The sequence below is a fragment of the Prionailurus viverrinus genome, chromosome D2, assembly GCF_022837055.1.
Source record: "Prionailurus viverrinus isolate Anna chromosome D2, UM_Priviv_1.0, whole genome shotgun sequence".
NCBI classification, from domain to species: domain Eukaryota; kingdom Metazoa; phylum Chordata; class Mammalia; order Carnivora; family Felidae; genus Prionailurus; species Prionailurus viverrinus.
The window spans coordinates 55372649-55392881 of NC_062571.1; the positions used below are offsets into that span (position 1 = coordinate 55372649).

The window sequence follows — 20233 nt, forward strand, 5'->3', positions numbered from 1 at the left end:
ACTTCACTCTTCCACATGCACTTTCCCCCTGGCCCTGGTTCTTCATTCCCGCTGCCCTCAAGGCCACCAACTGCAATTACTGGAAGGCTGTGACAGGCCTCCGGATGTGCATAACTAGGATGGTTGTCATCAAAGAGCACCTGTTGTGTGTCTGGCTCATGCTAGATCTTGGTGTGAAAGAGCTCACTGAATCCCAGCAACTCTACCAGGTCATCCCCATTTTATAGATGAGGAAACTGAAGCTCGCCAAGGCTGAATGAGTTGCCCACATCACAAAGATGGTAAGTGGCAGAGCTGAGCCTCAACAGAGGGCTGTGTCACTGCAGAACTAGACCAGGTCTCATAGGATGAGGGAGCTGAAGCAAGGACTGGAAACAGGAGCCACCTCTGAAATGCGGGTGTCAAAGGGTCACGTAAGGAAAGAAACCAGGACACAGGTGCTGGGCAGTAGCACAAGACTGGAGCTTCCAGTCTGGGCAAATGATCAGCAACTTGTAGATATACAGGGATGGAAGGAGGTGGTGAAGCCAGGGAGCAGGCAGAGAAAGGCAGACAGAGCAGCTGGGGCACAGATGCTGGCCCTGGTGATAAGGGAGGGAGCTGGACGCTACTGGACATCAGCTATCTGTGAAGGCACTGCGAGCAGGAAGCATGCCCTGTCGTTGGCAAGAGACACTCGCTGCCTCATATGTGCGCTGCTGGTCCGGGCTGAATGTGGCTGCCTGCAGATGGTACAGAAAATGGTTTGCCTGAGGCTTGTCGAGGCCCATGGACTCCCAGGCCCTGTGACAGGACTAGAGGCCGCTGCAGGGTAGGCAGGTCATCAGCCAGAGGCCCAAGCGGAGGGAGCAGGCAGGGGTGAGGGGAGGGCTGAGGAGCTGCCTGGACACAGCCAGTCAAGAGTCCGCAGGATGCTGGTCCATGAGCAGTACAGTAAGAGGAAAGGTCTCCAGCTGGGAGGTCCCATCCTTGGAGTCACATCCTTTTTTAACCTCACCCCAGTGTTAACTCATCCCAGCCTCTTTGGTACTTACTCTTCCCCTTACTCAAACCCAGCTTCTTCCTTCCACCCCAAACTGCCCTGGTGTGTAATCTCGAATCTGACCTCAGTGAATGGGATTCTGTGTCAGGTTAATCCCCAAACTTCCCAAGGTCACAGAGCATTTTGGAGCTAGGAAGCTTGGAAAGCAGCTTGCACAGGTCCCTCATACTTTACATGGTCTTCAAAGGTGTGGCTTCCCCAGTCGGAAAGCGCAGAAGTGGACTAGCGGCCCACGCCAGACTCCTCTGTTGCAGCAAAAGGACTTCTGTCTTCACCTAATGCACCTAGAATTACTCTCCTTTTCCTTCCCTTCTCCCCATTTCTCGCCACAATTCCCAGTGACTACTTAGTGCCTGGCACATAGATGATGCTAACTAAATGTCTGTTGGCTTGGAGCCAATGAACTCCACTTACCAGGAGGAAAATAATCTACTAAAACTGATTTTTACCTTGGAAGTGTGCACGACTGGGCTATCCCCTAATTCTTCAATGTATTTGCGTTTTCAAACAAGATCTTTTTTCACCCAAGTGAGTTGTCAGAATTCGTAGGATATAGAATTATTTGGGGACAAGAGAGCTTCTTAAAGTGCTCAAATCACTGCACGGCACTGTAAGCCCAAGCCCAAGACTACTGGGCGAAAGAGTAGCAGGTGTTCTATGTTAGTGCCACTCTATAACCACCAGGGGGAGCTCAAGGACCCTCTCCTCCTCCCATTCGCTCTACCTTTTACCACCAGAGAAAGGGCCCTGAGCTTGATAAGGTCATTTTATTGGGCCATGAGCTGTAGGTATGGTCTTTTTCTTTAAATTATCCCTTAGGATTGTCTCTTCCTCAAACATCCTTGGGAGATAGATCTTCCCAGTTAGGCCTGGAGAGGCTGGATTAAGCTAGCCTTAGGAAGGAATTATTTTGTCTTCATTGCTTGGCCCTACCTTCTCAGGTATGGGTTCAGGAATATGAGGCCAAGAAGCTTCTTTCAACCAATAGTGCTGGCAGCCACTTATGCCTGCCCTGAGACCAGGGAAAAAGAAGCCCTCCACAGGGAGGCAACATTATCAGAACAAGGTTTGTGCTCAAACCCCAGCCTGGCCTCGTCCTTGGGCATCTGCCTTGGTGCTGGTTATAGGTGGCTGGGACAGGAAGTCAGTTTCCTGGGCATGACCCAGGATGCTGGGCACCAACCATCCCCATCCTACAGAATTCCATCTCATCACAACACACTGCTCCCCACTGCACCAAAAAGTTTGTGTGTCCCACTTCCTTTTGTCTCCAGTCCCAAGGAAGTGGACATTATCCTAATTCCTTTACTCCCTTCATTTCCATCCAGAAAGGAAGAAATCCCCCTTCCCTACAGCAGTAGCTTTCAAATGTGGTCCTTGGAGCAGCAGCAGCAGCATGACCGGGAACTTGTCAGAAATGTAAACCCTCCAACCCCACCTCAAGCCTACAAGTGGGAATCACAAATCCTAAAGCTCTGGCCTGGGACGCAGCACCCTGTCATTTTACTCCAGTGATTCTGATGCAGCTCCAATGTGAGAACCAGTGCCATGTGGAGGGCAGGGGGCCACAAAGCCAGCTGTCCCTATGAAACCTCAGTGTTTCTCAGTGCCCAGAACACTTTGTGGGGTGGGGGGGGGTGAGTGGGGAGGGGCCCTCTGGAGCACCCTCTCTAGAGAGGTCAAAATAATCACAATCATAACCTACGAATAGCAGCTAAGGGCTTGTTCCATGTCACTAGGCAGTGCAAAAACTTTACATCCTCCACGCTCACAGGAATGCTATGAGGCAGGTGCAATTATCAAGCCCATTCTACAGATCACTAGGGTTGAGACAGTGAAATGTCCCGTTCACAGTTGCACAGCCACAGGTGGTAGAATGCCGATCTACTGGGTTCCCAGGTCCCAGTTCTCAACACCACTCTCTAGACACCCTGAACAATGGATCAGATGGGAGGTGGGCTGCATATGGGAGCTTCTTTTGTTTCCCTTGGCTCCTAGTGTGCAGGGGCCTCGGAATTGCTCTTCTGTTCCTGCTGCTTTGGCTGCCAGGTCACCCCCACCAGGCTTGAGCCCTGCCCCACCGTTTTCCTGGCAGCCTGGCCAGTCAGGCACCTGCACTTCTCAGTCCCCCCTTGGCTTCTCCCCTCCTACTGCCCCAGCCCTGCCTGGCCAGTTACACCCAGCTCTCAAAAGCGGGGATGGCCTTGCAAAACCTCCCCTCTACCCCATCTCACCACTCCCTCCCATGCCCCTAAGCCACCTCTGTCCTCTGCAGAGCCATCGGCTCCCTAATGAGGTTTCTCCTCATCTCTGGTCAAAAGCTAACAAAGTGGTGGCCGCTGCTATGCATCTGCCTAAAGCAAGTGAATACCCATTAGTTCAGGGCACTGATCACCACCCACCGCACATGGAGTGAGGTGTTGACCGTTCTAGGGACCCCTGGGAGAGTTAGGAGGCAGTAGATGAATTCGTACCATTCTGAGCAAAAGCAGGAGGGCCTCCCTCCCTCCCAGTATGACTTTGAACAGCTACCCCCAGCACAGGGGTCACACACCTGGTTTGCTTTCATGTTGTGGGGTTTCCTGAGGGCTTGTGGGGCTGCTGCTTGGGACTTCCCTGTAGGAAGACGAGGCCCGGAGAGTCACCGCTCCCTTCCCAGTGCAGATTTTCGTTGGATCCATGTCTGAAAAGGAAAGGCACAAAAGAGAAGCCTGAATCCAAGGCTCCTGAAGGATTAAAGCCAGTAGTGAGCTAGCAACTCATTACAGCCAGAGAATGAGATGAACCTGCTTATAGCCATGGAAAGCCTTATGGTCAGTGTGGTGGTCAATGAAAATTAATTTGTGGGTGGAGGAGAAAGACGAATCCCATTTTCGGAGGTTTACCACATGTCATGAGGTTTGGGGAAAATGGAGGCAACAATGAGTTCTGTGTAAGTTATAATTATCAGCTGAAAACATTTCAAAATGAATGCAGGTTAATTCCTTTTATTAGATGAGGCTTGGGCTGGTGAGCAGACTTCTGACCAATTAGTAAGGCACAATTCAAGCAAGAGCTGATGAGAGATTTCTCAAGCTTCCAGACCATTCTTCTTACAAAAGAGCAAGCTGGAAACATTGGGAATCAAGTTGTTCTGGGGAGAATCACTGCTCCCTGCAGTTCCCCATTGGAAAAAGAAAAAGGAAAAGGAAAAGAAAATCTTCTATCAGCAAGTCAAGACCCTTGAAATGATGACAGGATATGTTGCCTGTGGAGAAAGATCATGGGTAAGAGCCTCACATTCCAAACTTCATGAATTCACACCAAAGAAAACGACAAGAAGCGCTAAATCCTTCAGTGAACAGTGTTCACCGCACCCCCCACTGAGCCTTCCCTGGGTCCCGACCTCTCCTACAGTTCACAATGGCCTAACAGCAGACGCAGGCCATCTTTCAAAATTCCATTGAGAAGGATTTTAAAACAGACCTCAGAAGATCTGGATGTCCATCCCTAGGAAAACCAGTGATGGGGAGGCCAGAAACTGACGTAGATCAATCACACAGTGCTAAAAAGCACGTGTTTCCTTCTGTGCAGCTAGAGCTGAACTGAATTCCACAGTTCATTTTTTCAAATTGCTCACAGCACGGCCTGGACCTCTGACCTAAAATTGTCAAGACTGCGATTATGTGGTAAGGCCGAAGGTGGGTGATGGGCAGGATGTAGGCTAAGACATCAACCCCACCCCATTCCCGTGCCAGGGCAGGGAGAAGCCTCTTTCCTCCTTCTTTCCAAGTCCAGCAACCTCTTTCCAACAGCTCAGATGAACGACCACTGCGTGACAGGAGAGAGCAGACAGGAGAGAGCCCCGTCAGCACCTCTTCCCAGTGAGAGTGAAGCACAAAAACACAAAGTATGGCAGAGCAGGCGGCAGCCTTGGGGAGCATGCGACTTGTCCAACCCTGTCAAGAGGATAAGTGACTGATGTCGCAAAACTACTGGGAAAACTGATTCATGGTCTTTTCAAAAAGGATGAACAGCAAACTGACAAATCCAGCCATCCTAGGTTCCCAGGTCCATAACCAGATCTGCCCAACTCCCGAAAGCCCCACTGGGATAAAGCACCACCTCAGCCTCACTTGTCCCGTTTGGCACAGAAGGAAGCTACGTGCCAGAGCAGAGAGCTGAAGGGCAACCCTCTCCTTGGAGAGGAGGTGAAGTCGGGGGTTGAGGAGGAAAATGGCCCAGCAAGCCTCACGGGGGTGCATCTAGGTTAGGTATCTAAGGCAGCTGAATATCTAAGGTATTCAAGTTCAGCCCAACTCAGAGGTTCCTTCTGGAGATACATTCATTCTCGGGGAGACTGAAGTTTTAAATAAAATACTGGGAGCTGGAAGCCCCTCTGCAAAGCCACGTGCCTCATGTACCTCCATGTATCACATACCTCATGTACCAAAGACCCAGGGCAGAGTAAATGATTAGCCTCTGGACTGACCCTTCTACTAAAGAGAGGAGGGGCAAGGCACCTATCAGTTCTTCTCCAGACTTGCCGGCTCACAGACACACACACACACCCACACCCACACACACACACATACACACACACAGAAAGGAAACCAGCCAAGGATGTGAGAGGGAATAAGGATTAAGCCTTTGAGTCTTTGTTAGAAGGAAAGAAAGGAAAAACATGCATGATAAGCTAATAAAAGAAAGAAAGAAAGAAAGAAAGAAAGAAAGAAAGAAAGAAAGAAAGAAAGAAAGAAAGAAAGAAACCAACCCAAGAAAAGATACCTGGAGGGAGTACCAGGCCTGAAGAGCTTTTCACTGTCTTCACGGGAATTATTTTAACAGCAGAAATAGAGCGTGCACGTAAAGGGTCGGCAGTTGCTGAAAACACAAAAGGGTAAATGGTGTATCCAGAAAGAACATTTGGGAAACACTCAGGCAGTTGAGGAACTGGGCAGGGACAATAGGAGGAAGTCGCCCACACGAAAAGAACAATATGAAGAGCAGTAGACGCGGTAATTTAAAATAACCTGCTTTCCCTCTCCAGGGTTCCATGCCAATATGGCAGAACCCTCCCACCGTCACCCATACGCAGTTGGTCAGTGTTCATCTGTGCCTCGTGCCACAGCAGGAATGTGCCAAGGCTCTGGACAAAGAGATTTCCAGACACACAGATGGCCTGGCACACAGAGGAAGGGAGAGCACCCAGCGTCCAAGGGGCCCCTGGGAGAATAATGCCGGGGTGTCTGTGCTGGGGGCAGGGCCGTGAGGAGGAGAGCTCTGGCTCAGGCCCCAGATGAGCGGAGGAGGGAAGGGAACAAGCTGCTGAGCTGCCTGGTCCTCTCAGACACTACAGCTGCTTCCCCACCATCACAACTTCCGGGGTCCTGTGTCTGCTCTCACAACCATGGTCCTCTGTCCCCGAGCAAATCAGAACCTCCATCTGTTGGGCAGCAGATGGTCTTGCTCAAACCGGCCTTTCCTGGACAAGAGGTTGCCAGGTGTCCAGTGCGTGCTCAAGGCTCTGGGAAGCACCCACGGACGCAGCCCAGGATCCTGACAGCCAGCATGTGGGTAAGAGAACTAGGATGGCTGCCTGGGATGTGGCCAGGGATGTGTCCTTATATCCTGGGTGCTCATACTTCTCTATCTGCAGGCTGCCCTGCACCCCCTGTGTCCCCAAATTCTGGAGTCTCGATGGTGGGCACATCCCTAAACCTTCCTCCTCACGATAAGCCTGTTGGGGGGCCTCCCCTCACCCTCTCGTCCTAATGGCAGCAAATAGAGATGGGAGCTCACGTGTCATGGCACCAATGTCACCCCAATGAGCAGCACTCCGAGGTCTTATGGCCCCAGATCTACACAATAACTGGGGGTGAGGCTGTTTGGGAAGCAAGATGGTCACTAGTGCATCAGTATCACGCAGGCGAGCCTGCCTGGGGACAGGAGGGATGTAGGCACCTCAACCTTGGAGAGTTCACCTTCCAGTCCATCATGCTGCTGCTTCATAAGGCGGTCACATAGCATACGGCCATCAACAACTAAGTAGATAATAGCAATATTACATGTATTAAGATGCTTTCACAGCAATCCTACTGCCTGCTCCTTATGACCACCTGGGATTTTTGTTACCATTTTCAGAGGAAAAAGCAAGAGGCTCGGAGCTGCTCAGAGTCATCCAGCTTTTAGGTGAAGAGGCTGGAGCTTAGATGTCCTGGCACCTGGTTCAGTGACCTGTTCAGTTCCCCCAGGCCGCCATGATCACCTTCAGGTGACATCTGCTGCCTCCTTTCCAAATGAAGGTTGAGTCTTACCGAGTTGAGAGTGGAATCCACCTGCCACCCTCTCCCACACCCCTGAAGTCTCCTCTACTGATGAATTCACGGGGATGGGGTTGGTGGCCCCACAGGTTTTCTAAGCATCAGGGCCCAACCCCGCCCCATGCTCACTGGATGCTTAAACACACCCGTGGAGCCATGCCACAGGCACTGCCCCTCAATGCTCCCAAGCGTAACTTAGTAAGATTGTCCAAGGCCCTGAGAACATGGACCCACACCATGAGAGAGGGGTGGTCGGGGAGGGAAGCAGGGAGGCAAGGAGCACAGAGCAGCAGAGGAGATGACCCCCAAACCAACTGGGCCCCCCCATTCCCCATCTCCTCCTGTGCTCTATGCCTTCCCTTCCCGGCTGCTCCTCCTGACTTTACACTTTGCCTGGTCTCAAGAGGAATATTCGGCTGAACCAGAAGGAAATTACGAAGGCCAAACATGTCACTTTCTGAAATTATTCTTTGAGAGATGGTGCATTTTGACTTGAATGCTCAATGACAGGACTTTTGCCCCCTCTCATTGATACCACAAAATGTATTGGGATGAGCACAGATGGAATCACTAACACCCCGAATTTGAAGCAGGAATAAACACTGCATAACATCTAATTCCCTCATTTTCTAGATAAGGGCACTCACATCCATAAAGATGATGGACCTCCCGAGATGTCTGTCTGTGAGCAGCAGAAGCAAGGTACTTCACCACTCTGCTCACGACACACTGCAGAAGTGACATGGGAGCCTTGCTGCCCGGCTACTTGGGCAGCCACATTGAGACACTGACCATGAGAGACCACAGGGCAAACGGGACCTCAAAGGTCATCTTACCCATAATTCACTTCACACTTAAATCTTTTGTCCGAAAATGTTTAAAACCTGAAAATCGAAGATGCACAGGAAACTAATGCCACTGAAATAACTTATTTCAGCATTAGAGGGTCTTGCCTCAGGGTCAGGACTGTGAGCGTGTCACTATTTACCGTAGGTGAAGGTAAAATGCGGGGTGAGAGAGACTTCAGGCCGATAAATACCATTCACACCAGGCGTGACACAGGCCTCAGTCGGTGTACTTGACCTGTTGTTACTCACATCTTATGAGTGGGGGACAGGTTTTAACATGTCACCTCACAGTGGAAAAGAGCGACCTTGGACCCACGAGATGCAAGAACATGCTCAATGTTGGCGTGAGAAACAGGTCTCCAGTTCACGACCTGATTCGACCAGTGACTGCTCATGGCAGGCCAGTGGCCCAGGCCCAACATACTCTGCTCCATGTAGAACTGCCTTGTGGTACCAGCCGGGCTTCCCCTCAAGACCTTACCTTTGTCCTGCCCATTGCTGCCTGGCGCCAACCCGTTCACCACGGCTTTAGAAACACCAACATCACATTCTGAAAGAGACACAAAGAGCACAGGCTTGGGATTATGTGCCCCCAACATTTATTGAGTCCTGCTGATGTGACATATGCTGGGACAGGCAGGCTTTCTCGGGGCCTGAGGAGGGCCCCCTTGGGCACCACGGGAGAACTCTGAGCATGCGGTGTGGCTTGAACCAGGAGAGAACACAAAAGCTGTTTGGGGATGGGAAGATGACAAACTCTCCTGCCTCCCTGCTGTGGCTTCATTTCTGACATTAGAAAAAAAAAAAAAAGTCTGCCTGGGGGACCTGAGTGGCTCAGTCATTTAAGAGTCCGACTCTTGGTTTCAGCTCAGGTCATGACCTCATGGTTTGTGACTTTGAGTCCCATATCGGGTTCTGTGCTGACATTGCAGAGCCTGCTGGGGATTCTCTCTCCCTCTCTCTCTGCCCCTCCCCCACTTGCTCTGTCTCTCTCAAAAATAAATAAATTTTTAAAAAGTAAAATAAAATAAAATAAAATAAAATAAAATAAAATAAAATAAAATAAAATAAAATAAAAATCTGCTTAATTCCCTCAAAATGGTATCTCCCGAATGACAAAAGCTTAGCTGCTCACTGGCAAGCCGACTCGAAGACTAGCTCAAATGCATCCCTGGGCATCCAGAGTGAGAGCTGTCAGCAGACAGAGACCTCAGGTTCTTTGACACCTTCCTTCACCCCACACCCACATCTCCGGGCACCAAAGGCATGCTATCCCTCCCCTGCAATGTCTCTGGACACTGCCCCTCCTCACCTGCCCACTATCCCCCATTGAGGCTCTTGGGTTTCTGTCCCGGAGATGACACGGTTCCCCAACCACCACCTCCCCACGCCCCACCTCCATTCTGTCCCTTCTCTATGCCCACTGCCAATCTACGTCTGGAGAGAACCGTCTAGCTCCTGATCTAACCATGGCCCTTTCCGGGTTAAAGAGCCTCAGGGTGCAGGACAGATGAAAGCAAAATGGCTCAATGCAATAGTATCTTCTTAAACCCCTCTACTGTAAGTAGACGGTATTTCACCTCTGTTTTGAAAATGAAAATATTGGGATTTAGTCTGGGAATTCATTCATTTAAATTATTTCCATGAGGAAAAAAAAATGTATTCCAAATTCCCCCAAATGCACAAATGATTGTTAAGAACCTAATTTTTTAGTAAGTTGGATGACGTGTACCTTGGCCTACCTGATTATATTTAAATTAACTGACCTTTCTGATAATTAAAAGCAAGCAAACACACAAGCCACAGTGGCCAGCAGCTACCTCAAGGGACAAAGCCTGGGCAGCTCAGCTTGGATTCTGGGCTCTCCAGCCACTGGTCCCAGCCTTTCCCTGCTGCATTTCCCTCTTCAGCTGCCGGCCCCCCCCCCCCCCCCCCCCCGTCTCCTCACAACACCCCCCCTCCCCCCGCACCTCCCACCACCAGCATGTCAGATACTTCCAGACGCCAGGAATGCCTCCTCCTCTTTCCTTACCTTGGGGAAATCCCGTGCATCCTTGAGGCTCACCTCAAACGTCACTTCCTCTAGGTCAGCTAAGACGTTTCTGAGTTCTGCCCAGCTGGAGGCACTGAGAGACCCCAGCTACCCACCGGCAGCCTAAGCCCCCACCAAGTCCCCCCTTCCTGAATTGACAGAGGCAGGCCCAAGAAGGCAAGCAGGTGGGCAGACAGAACCTGCCACCCTGAGACCTGTGACCAGTGTGCTTGGAGTGACCCCACCCCCGCCCCCCGACAGCAAAGGAGCCACCAAGCCACAAACAGAATCATAACAGCTATGGCTTTTTATTTATTTTTGATTTTGAATATATTTTTAAAGTTTATTTATTTATTTTGAGAGAGACAGAGACAGCATGAATGGGGAATGGTAAGAGAGACAGGGAGAGAGAATCCCAAGCAGGGTCTGTATTGTCAGTGCAGAGCCCGATGTGGGGCCCAAACCCAAGAAACCGTGAGATCATGATCTAAGCCAAAACCAAGAGTCAGACACTTAACCGACTGGGCCACCCAGGTGTTCCTTTAATATTTCTGAGAGAGAGAGAGAGAGAGAGAGAGAGAGAGAGAGAGAGAGAGAGAATGCACATAAGGAAGAGGCAGAGAAGAATGGACACAGAGGGTCCAAAGCAGGCTCTGCACTGACAGCAGAGAGCCTGATGTGGGGCTCAAACTCATGAACTCGAGATCTGACTGAGCCAAGTCAGACGAACAACTGCGAGATCATGACCTGAGCGAAGTCAGACGATGGCTTTTTAAATATCTATTTGCTTGGATCTGAGGTTCCACGCTAAGCATTCCATAATTAGCATCTCATTTTTATACTTCAGACCCAGTCCCTTGGAGCTAGGAGTTAGGGACTCCTATCTTATAGGTAAGAAATTTGAAGTCCACAGAGGATGCCAGGCCTGCCCAAGATCACTAAGCTGTGGTTTGAATTCAGGTCTGCTCCATCCCACAGGGCATCTTCTTGACCCCAGCAGGGATAAACATTTTGAGTTTTTAAAATAAAAAATGTCTCCTACATATTCTATAAATACAAACTAAATATATTCTATATGAAATAACTTATATGCTATTTCCCCAAATGCTGGGCCTGAAGCCCTGTCCCAAATCCCAGTAGCTCATCTGGCTGAGACTGGGTCACCTACCGAGGCTCTCAACAATCAGCCTCACTGACAGGCCAGCCTGGATGCTCCTGGATCCAGACCAAGCAGGGCCACCACCCCTCCCCGCCGGCAGCCTAGACCTCCTGACTCTGGCCCGTAGGTTCTGTCCTGCTCATTGCCCTGTCCACCTACAGATGAAGGCTAATTCTCCCAGATGCCATTATCTCCCTTGCACCTACATTTCAGGGATGGGTGGAAGGAGGGCATTGGCAAGAAGGCAGAAACCGAAGCTGCATTACCCCACTTGTTCTTTCTGTAACTCTCCCTTCCCCGTGCACCTGCCCCAGTTCGTCTTCACTGTCTCCTTTCTGGAGCCGTAGGCCTTGCTTCAGGCCTCCCTACGCTAGCACTGGGGCAGCCTCTGAGCTGCCACCAGGCCCAGCCCCATGTATTTCCTTTCCTTTCTTTCTTTTCATTAAATATAGCTAGACTTGGGGCGCCTGGTGGCGCAGTCGGTTAAGCGTCCGACTTCAGCCAGGTCACGATCTCGCGGTCCGTGAGATCGAGCCCCGCGTCAGGCTCTGGGCTGACGCGTCAGAGCCTGGAGCCTGTTTCTGATTCTGTGTCTCCCTCTCTCTCTGCCCCTCCCCTGCTCATGCTCTGTCTCTCTCTGCCCCCAAAAATAAATAAACGTTGAAAAAAAAAATTAAAAAAAAAATATAGCTAGACTTGAAGAAAATATGCAAAATAGTTCCATCGCCTCAGATTCAGACCTCTGCGACATCGTGTGTTGGTGTCCACAGCCTGGGTTTGCCTAAACTTCACACTACACACTAGCTGGTTATCACAGGTAAATCATGAATCTCTCAGGGTCTCAGTTTCCCCATCTACAGAATGGGACTGGTACCTCATGCTCATGTTTGTGGTTTGCCAGGAGGATGCAAGGAGATAACATGAGCAAAGCACTTCCCTCAGTGACTGGCAGCCTCCTCCAAACTCGGAATAAAAAGAATGCATTACTGAATGGATAAAGAAGATATGGCATATATATACAATGGAGTATTACTCGGCAATCAGAAGAATGATATCTTGCCATTTGTAACTACATGGATGGAACTGGAGGGTATTTTGTTAAGTGAAATTAGAGAAAGACAAATATCATACGACTTCACTCATATGAGGACTTTAAGAGACAAAACAGATGAACAAAAGGGAAGGGAAGCAAAAATCATATAAAAACAGGGAGGGGGACAAAACAAAAGAGACTCATAAATATGGAGAACAAACGAGGGAGGTTCTCCAGAGAGAACAACCCCTGGAGGGGTTGTGGGAGGCAGGATGGGCTAAATGGGTAAGGGGCACTAAGGAATCTACTCCCGAAATCATTGGTGCACTATATGCTAACTTGGATGTAAACTAAATAAATAAAATATTTTTTTAAAAAAGTGCCATCATTTTCATGCTTCTCTTTCCACCAAAGGTTAAAACTAATGTTTTCTACACAGCTGCTTTCTTCCTAACGATCTATTTCTTTTTAATGTTTATTTATTTTTGAGAGAGAGAGAGATGTGAGCAGGGGAGGGTCAGAGAGAGGGAGATACAGACTCTGAAGAGGGCTCAGGCTCTGAGCTGTCCAGCAGAGCCAGATGCGGGGCTCGAACTTACGAACAGTGAGATCATGACCAGAGCCGAAGCCCGACGCTTAACCGACTGAGCCACCAGGTGCCCTTCATGATCACTTTCAATAGTGGCATAATATTCCATCAAACAAATGCACATCAGGAACCTGCTCACTCCCCACCTTCGTGCGGGTGATGTTTTTGTTTCCTCTGAATTAAGATGGAAATTCCAAGAGTGAGATTATCAGGCCAAAGGGTCCGGATTTTTGGACTCTTTCTATGAAATGCCTTCTCGCACCACGCCTGACAGCGAACCTGGGAGAAGTCCCGCAGGCCCATCCTCACCCTCACCTTCCTGCCGGGCCCCTCCTTCTTCTCCTCCTTCTACCGTTAAGCGTGCCAGGAGCAGCAATGCCAGCTTAGGCGAACTCTGATAGAGCCAGAAATTTTAGGGCAAAAGTTAAAAAAAAAAAAAGAAAGAAAGAAAAGTAAAAAATACATAAAAAATAAAAGCCCTGGCCTGTTTTACATGACAGCAAAAACAAAAAGCCAAGCAAACAAAAAGAAAAAAATGAGTTACAAAGCAGGAGCTCCTGGAGGTACCCAAGTCCACGTGGAGGGAAAAAGAAAGTGTGTGGCATCTACATGTGCAGCAAAACGCTCAGGGAATCAGAGACAAGTCGAGTTCCCCTCCTCTCAAGGAGACATGTGAGCTGAACTGACAACGGAGGACCCAACCCTACTGATGCCGCGGGCACAGTACTTGAGAAGCACTGCCTCACTTCATCCTCACAAAGTCTGGGCGGGCCGGTGCTTTCATGATGTCCATTCACAGAGGAGAATGCTGACATGGCCCCCACGGCCAGAGGCCATACAGTTGGTGTGTGAGGAAGCCAAGTTGAGGCCCTGCACTGTTCCACCTGGAGCCATCCTCTGTCCTAAGCACATGCTGTCCTGCACAATTTAGGATTTGGCTAACAGGGCACTGTGTGTCAATAAATGGAAAGGCTTTTATTTTTTTTTCTTCATGTTTATTTATTTTAGAGAGAGAGACAGAGTGCGGGGAGTGGTGGGTGGCAGGGAGAGGAGACACAGAACCTGAAGCAGGCTCCAGGTTCTGAGCTGTCAGCACAGAGCCCGGCACAGGGCTCGAACCCACTAACTATGAGATCATGAACTGAGCCAAAGTTGGGGACACTCAACTGACTGAGCTACCCAGACTCCCGAGAAAGGCTTGTTTTTAATGGACAGAGATTAGATTAACACTCCAGAGAGAATGCAGAATTAGGAGACCTTTTTCTTTTTAAAGATTTATTTATTTTGAGAGAGAGAGCACATGCGCACAGTGAGCGGGGGGGGGGGGGGGGGGGGGGGGACACAGAGAGAGAAAATCCCAAACCAGCTCTGTGCTGTCAGCACAGAGACCGACGCAGGGCTCGAACTCATGAACCGTGAGATCATGACCTGAGCAGAAATCAAGAGTTGGACGCTTAACCGACTGAGCCACCCAGGCACCCCAGGAGACCTTTTTGAATGAGTTACGACTTGGTCATCTGCCCAACTCCCCCTCAGCCTACAGGTCTCAGGAGGCTGTAGGGCATGCTCAGAAGCCAAGGTGGCCTTAGTCTCCAGATGGAAACTTTTCTGCCCTGAATTCTGGGCTGGAAAGCTGACAGTACTTGGCTACACAACGAGTGGGGGACCTGTTCCCTTCTCTGTCTTCCCTTGCCCGTGCTTTCTATCCCCGCTTTAAACTAAAAATACTCAAAACTCGGGCTGGCGCCTGGGTGGCTCAGTAGGTTAAGCGTCCAACTCTTGATTTCAGATCAGGTCATGATCTCATAGTCATGAGATGGAGCCCTGTGTCCGATGCTGGGCGTGGAGCCTGCTTAAGATTCTCATTCTCATTCTTTCTTTCTCTCTCTCTCTCTCTCTCTCTCCCCACCTCCACCCCTCCCCTGTGCCTCCATGTGCACTCTCCCTCTCTCATAAATAATAAAAATACTAAAAACTGTTCATTTCCTTAGGTCTTGATTGTTACTACCAAAGGCATAGCAAAAATGTAAGCAAACTGCTGTTCCAGCCTCGATGAAGAAAACGTTAGAACAGCTCACTCCTTGGAGCAGTTATGGTCAATCTGTTTACTTTTGCTGTAGTCACTGGGATTAAATAATGCCACTGTGTACACATATGTCAACATTTATCAAGTTGTACACTCGAAATATCTGCAGTTCATTTTATGCCAATTGTATCTCAATAAAGTTGTTTAAAAATTAGAAATATATAAAAATTAGGACATAGCGCATGTGAAATGTAGATCATAGTTCTTAAGACATAACAGGTGCTCATTAAATCATTAATAACGAAGGTGATGGTAGCAATGACGACTTACGACAAAGCTTTGATGCTTACCCAGGTCTCAAAAAATAAAAATGAAATGCATTTGGGGCCTTAAGAGTAGATGGGAAATCTGGGTAAACCACCCAGTTTTGTAGATATGTTCAGAAGAGAAAGACAGGATTTAAAGTGACTTACCAGAGCTCATGGTGGTAACAGGACAAGTCTTCTGCAACTGGGGCTCTGAACTGCTCTGCAGAAAAACAAACACCAACACAACAGAATTGAGGAATGGTGGGTTCACAAGAAGTCCCAATGGTTTACATTAAGAATGCAAACACCATACATAATCCTTGATAAAACAGAGCGGAACGAGGAGTCTCCTGGCCATGCCTTTAGTTCTTGGTTGGCTACGTGGGAACATGACGTTGGGCACGTCACTCAACCTCCTTGGCCTCCATTTTGTCACCCGTACTTTGTTAAGATACTATCCAAGACCTCTTCCAGTTCTAAGATTCTATTAAAAACCCCAAGTTCCATGAATGCACATGGATCAAGGAGAGGGTGAAGGAAAGAACCAAATTTTGTGAGAAAGAGGTAAAATCACAACAAAAACTGATTATCAAAGAATAATAAGCTACGTATATATAATGAGCTATATTTACCTAGCTTATTATGAACAAGGAAATGTTCTTGATGCATCAAATATATTCATTTGATCTTCCCAATGACCCTACAAGGTAAGCACTGACACTGTATTAGTTTGCACAGATGAGGAGACCGGGGTACAGAGAGGGGCACAGATTGGTAGTGGAACCTAAACAGACTGACCTGAAGGTTGTGCACTCTGGGCCCCAAGGTGGGAATGCATTCTACTTACTCACTCACTATGGTCTCCTCCCAAGTCTTCAGTAACCACTGATCTGCTTTCTATCACTATAGTTTAACCCTTTTTTCTAGAACATTTTACACATGGCATCACAGTGTATGTAATCTTTTGCAGCTGGCTTCTCTCACTTAGCATACCACAATTTGGGAATTAGTCACGTATGTGGGGGTCTATTTCTGGACTTTCTTCTGTTCCACTGATCTGACTTTAACCCATGACTAACTATCTGACTGCCCTAGCTTTAGCCTAAGTCTTGAAATCAGGTAGTGTCAGTCTTCCAACTTCATTTTTTCTCAAAATCATTTTTGGCCCTTCTGGATCCTTCACATTTTCACACAGTTTAGAATCTTACCGATTTCTACCAAAAACAAAACAAAATAGAAACGGTGCTGGCCTTTTGATTGGGATCATGTTGAATCTATACAGCTGAAGGGAAATTAACATTTTAACAACTGGATTTTTCAATTCATGAGAATAGACTCTCCGTCCCTTTGTGCAGGTCTTTCATCTCTCAACAACATTCTATACTTTTCAAAGCACACATTTGAATAAAAAGGTCTAGCTGAACATATTGGAAAGAAATCTGAAAAGCGAGCCTTCAGGATATACGGAACCTTGCTATTTAAAGTGTGGTCCACAGACCAGCAGTTCTGGCATCAGCTGGGAGCTTATTAAAAATGCAGAAACTCAGACTTGACCCTACACCAACTCAATCAGAATCTGCATTTTAACAAGATCCCCAGCTGGTCTCTTTGCACTTTAAAATGTGAGAAGCAATGAGGGAGAGGACATCAACTCTCTAGTTCATGACTCCTGTAATAAGAAGGCCACGGTATGGTCTGAGGGTCTGCACAAGGAGACCTGTGTTAGTTTCCTTTGTAACACACGGAAGCCAGGCACTGGCTTCCTCTCTGGGCCGCTGCCTTGCTTACTGTCCTTGGAGCTGAGTAGGATGCTAGGGGCAAAAAGGAAATCATTCTAAGTCCTCTGCGGCCCGAATCAGCGGTAGCTTGTCTCTGACACTGTCAAATACGCCTGAGACTATCTGTGACCTTCAACAGCCGCCCCTCCCCCCCACCTGTGGAAACATATGCTCTTTCAGTTAAGGAACACAACCTTCTGTGTTCTGTAGACCCCAGTGGTGCCCAAGCCCGGTTTTAGGATACCCCAGTTTGCCTCCCAAGACCAAAAAGGCTGTCATCATGGCACCCATTTTTATTTATAAAATAACTTTAATAATTTCATTAAGGTTTTGTTCAACTTTTAAAGTGATTGAAGACATGTTTTTGATTCAGCCATGAAGCTACCTTAATCAAATGTATTTTCTTTCTTTATAGTCCTTTCTAACCTTTATCTTCAACAAGTAGCATTTTTGTAGTTGTAAACTTAATGTCTGGAGGCTTTGTGCTTTAATTTTCAAACTAAAGATTTCCTGAACATTTCTCTTGATTTTTACACAGTTTTATCATATCCATTATTTAATGGCTATATCATATTTTTTTGTAATCACCGTCCATAATTCACGCACCGATTCCCTCTGTATAGTTTAGTTTAATTCATCTTAATTTAAAAATAAGTACATGGCACAACAGCATTCTCGGGCTGGGAAAGAGATGAATGGAGATGTCTTCTGAATCAAGCAAAAAAGATGCCGCAACTCACACATGATGAAAATCACTGTCATCCACAGGTAGCCCTTTTCACACTTAATACTTTTCAATACAGATACTAGAAATTTCTAAGTGTCAGCCCCACAGTTGCTTACAAACTGATCTGAAGTACATACGGTCAGGGAAAATATCCCAAATACCATCATTTTGCCACAAGTGCCCAGCAACCACAGAAGATACCACTTTAGCACTCTCTGGGAGCTGCGCCCCAACCCCATGCCAGGGGTTAACCATTTAGTGGTTGGACTGTAAGATGGAAGGAGACTGGGCCCAGAGTGGCAGGACACTATTTGAACATTTTAAGAACTAGAATGACAGTAATGGGTGAAAACGACCATGCACAGGTGAGCAGCGGCTCCGGACAGACTTTTTGGGTAGGAGATTCTGTTGCCGGCTCTCATTTGGTGACTGAATCTGCAGCAGGTGACACATGGAGGGGGTAACTTAAAGTAAAATAAAATCTGCAGCAAGGGTGGCAGTGGCAGCTGTGCCAAGGAGGGCACCCAGCGTCCAGTCCTCATCAGTGGCGGCAGTGACTGTAGCGACATCCCATCCAGACCGTGTCAGGGCCTGATTTCAGCTCTCATTCCATCCGACTCAGCCTCCTTGAATTCCTGCCCCTGTTCTGGGCGCAGTTCTCCAGCCTCCACAAATCTGAACGACCCAAGATCTTACCAACAAACCCCTCTTCAGTTGGAGTTAGCCAGAGGCAGTTTCTGGTCATCTGCAACCCGAGAATCTTGACCGGAACAAGAAGGGGGGGGGGGCGGGTCCCAAGGTTTCATTCTGAGAGGAGGATCTTCATTCCTCTCCCCTGAAGTAAGGCCAACTGGATCTGAATCCCATGTGGCTCAGTAAAGGGTTTTGTCTCTACAACCTGAACAGCTCTGAGTCAGGGTGGTGAGGATGTGACCAGGAAGGTGCACAAACGGAGTCTGAAAGTCAGTCTTGAAAGTCATAGTCTAGTCCCTGCAGTTTATTTAGAAATAATGCAAGCTATTAAAATCATATGTAGAATGTGAGAATTTATTTTACATAAAACCCCCTGACACTTAATAGTTACTTAAAAACTAAGCTGTAAAGAGTTTGATGTGGTTGAGAACATGATGGCATGTCTTTGGAATTTCTCTCACAAGCCCCTCCAAAAGAAGCAGGTACCTTTGGGTAAAAGCCAAAAAGATGAACAGTGCCACCTAGTGACAAAACCATACCGCTGCCGGAGGACAGCGATCCCACTGTGAGTTGCAGGAACCTACACAGTGTCACAGCTTGGGTGGGCCAGCGAAGGTCAAGTGGCCATTCCATGCCTTGGGCAGTCAGGACCTACAGTACTTGGTTAAAGGGCCACAGCATCAACACAGACATTCCAACAGAAGAACAAGATGTGAAGTAGCCAGACTTGTTAAGAATACAACTGGATAATTAATGGTTCCGCATGGTCCCTCCCTAATTCCATAACCCTGTAATTCTGACATAAGTCTTGATGACACAGAGTGAATAATTACTAAAAAGCAAAAATTATACTCACGCTTCCAGCTCAAATAGGATCCAATAACTAAATATGGCTTGTTTATTGGAGAAGGAAAGAAGGTCCTTCCTTATATGGATGGTTTGGGGATATATAACAAGGGAAGAATTGAGTTTGTAAAAATGAACTCAAGGTCCAGCAAAGATTCTGGGAAAAGAATGAGTTTCGGGTTGACCTCTCACACAGGGTGCTCCAGCTTCTCCTGTGCCCATGGGATTTGGCTTCTATTGTTTCTCTCCACGTATGTACATAAGGACATGTGTACACACACACACACACACACACACACACACACACACACACACACACACACTTTTAAGTTTCCATAGGAGAGACACTGTCATCCTCATGGCGTTCAGTCATGAACTTTGTCCCTGTCTCTAGTCAGCCTTTAGAACCTAATTTTGGAGTCTTCACTTCAAGATAACCAGGATCCTCCTTAAATCCACAGTAGCTGCCTAAAAGCAAGCTAGCTCCCCATTCCAACCAAACCATACTCTGGCTTTGAACCCCATCTGGGACTTGATTTGATATATTTGCAGCTACTTCCTTCCAATGGCTTGAAAAGAACAGTGATAGCTCACAAAGCCCCAGAATAAATGCTTGGCCTTATTGCTTTTTATACTTTGCTGACCCACCAGCAAAGCCAAATTTCTCCAATTTTTTGACAGTTCATCCTCTTCTTAATCTCTATTAATGGTCATGTCTCTTCAAATGCACACTCTACATTGCTGGAGAGGGTGCAGAAGGTTCTTCAGAAAGCCAGAAAGGATAAACATTGAGTCGCTGACACTTCCTTTCAAGGGGAGAAAGATAGGATAAACTCGACCCTGACATTAA

At 47.9% G+C, this 20233-nt stretch overlaps 1 protein-coding gene across 20 annotated transcripts in view; it reads right to left on the reverse strand.

Moving 5' to 3' along the window:
• Nucleotides 1–20233, reverse strand: part of SORBS1 (sorbin and SH3 domain containing 1) — a 232478-nt gene that overhangs the window by 103935 nt on the left and 108310 nt on the right. For 12 of the 20 annotated variants that reach the window (XM_047825216.1, XM_047825212.1, XM_047825227.1 and 9 more), the window contains exons 3-6: nucleotides 15505–15559; nucleotides 8674–8742; nucleotides 5810–5905; nucleotides 3597–3725 (exon numbers count right to left, since the gene is read on the reverse strand). In XM_047825216.1, the coding sequence (XP_047681172.1) occupies nucleotides 3597–3725; nucleotides 5810–5905; nucleotides 8674–8742; nucleotides 15505–15514 (304 nt within the window). In that variant the 5' untranslated portion in view covers nucleotides 15515–15559. The remainder of the gene's footprint in view (nucleotides 1–3596; nucleotides 3726–5809; nucleotides 5906–8673; nucleotides 8743–15504; nucleotides 15560–20233) is intronic. The other 8 variants (XM_047825223.1, XM_047825222.1, XM_047825217.1 and 5 more) reach the window with 1 other exon arrangement.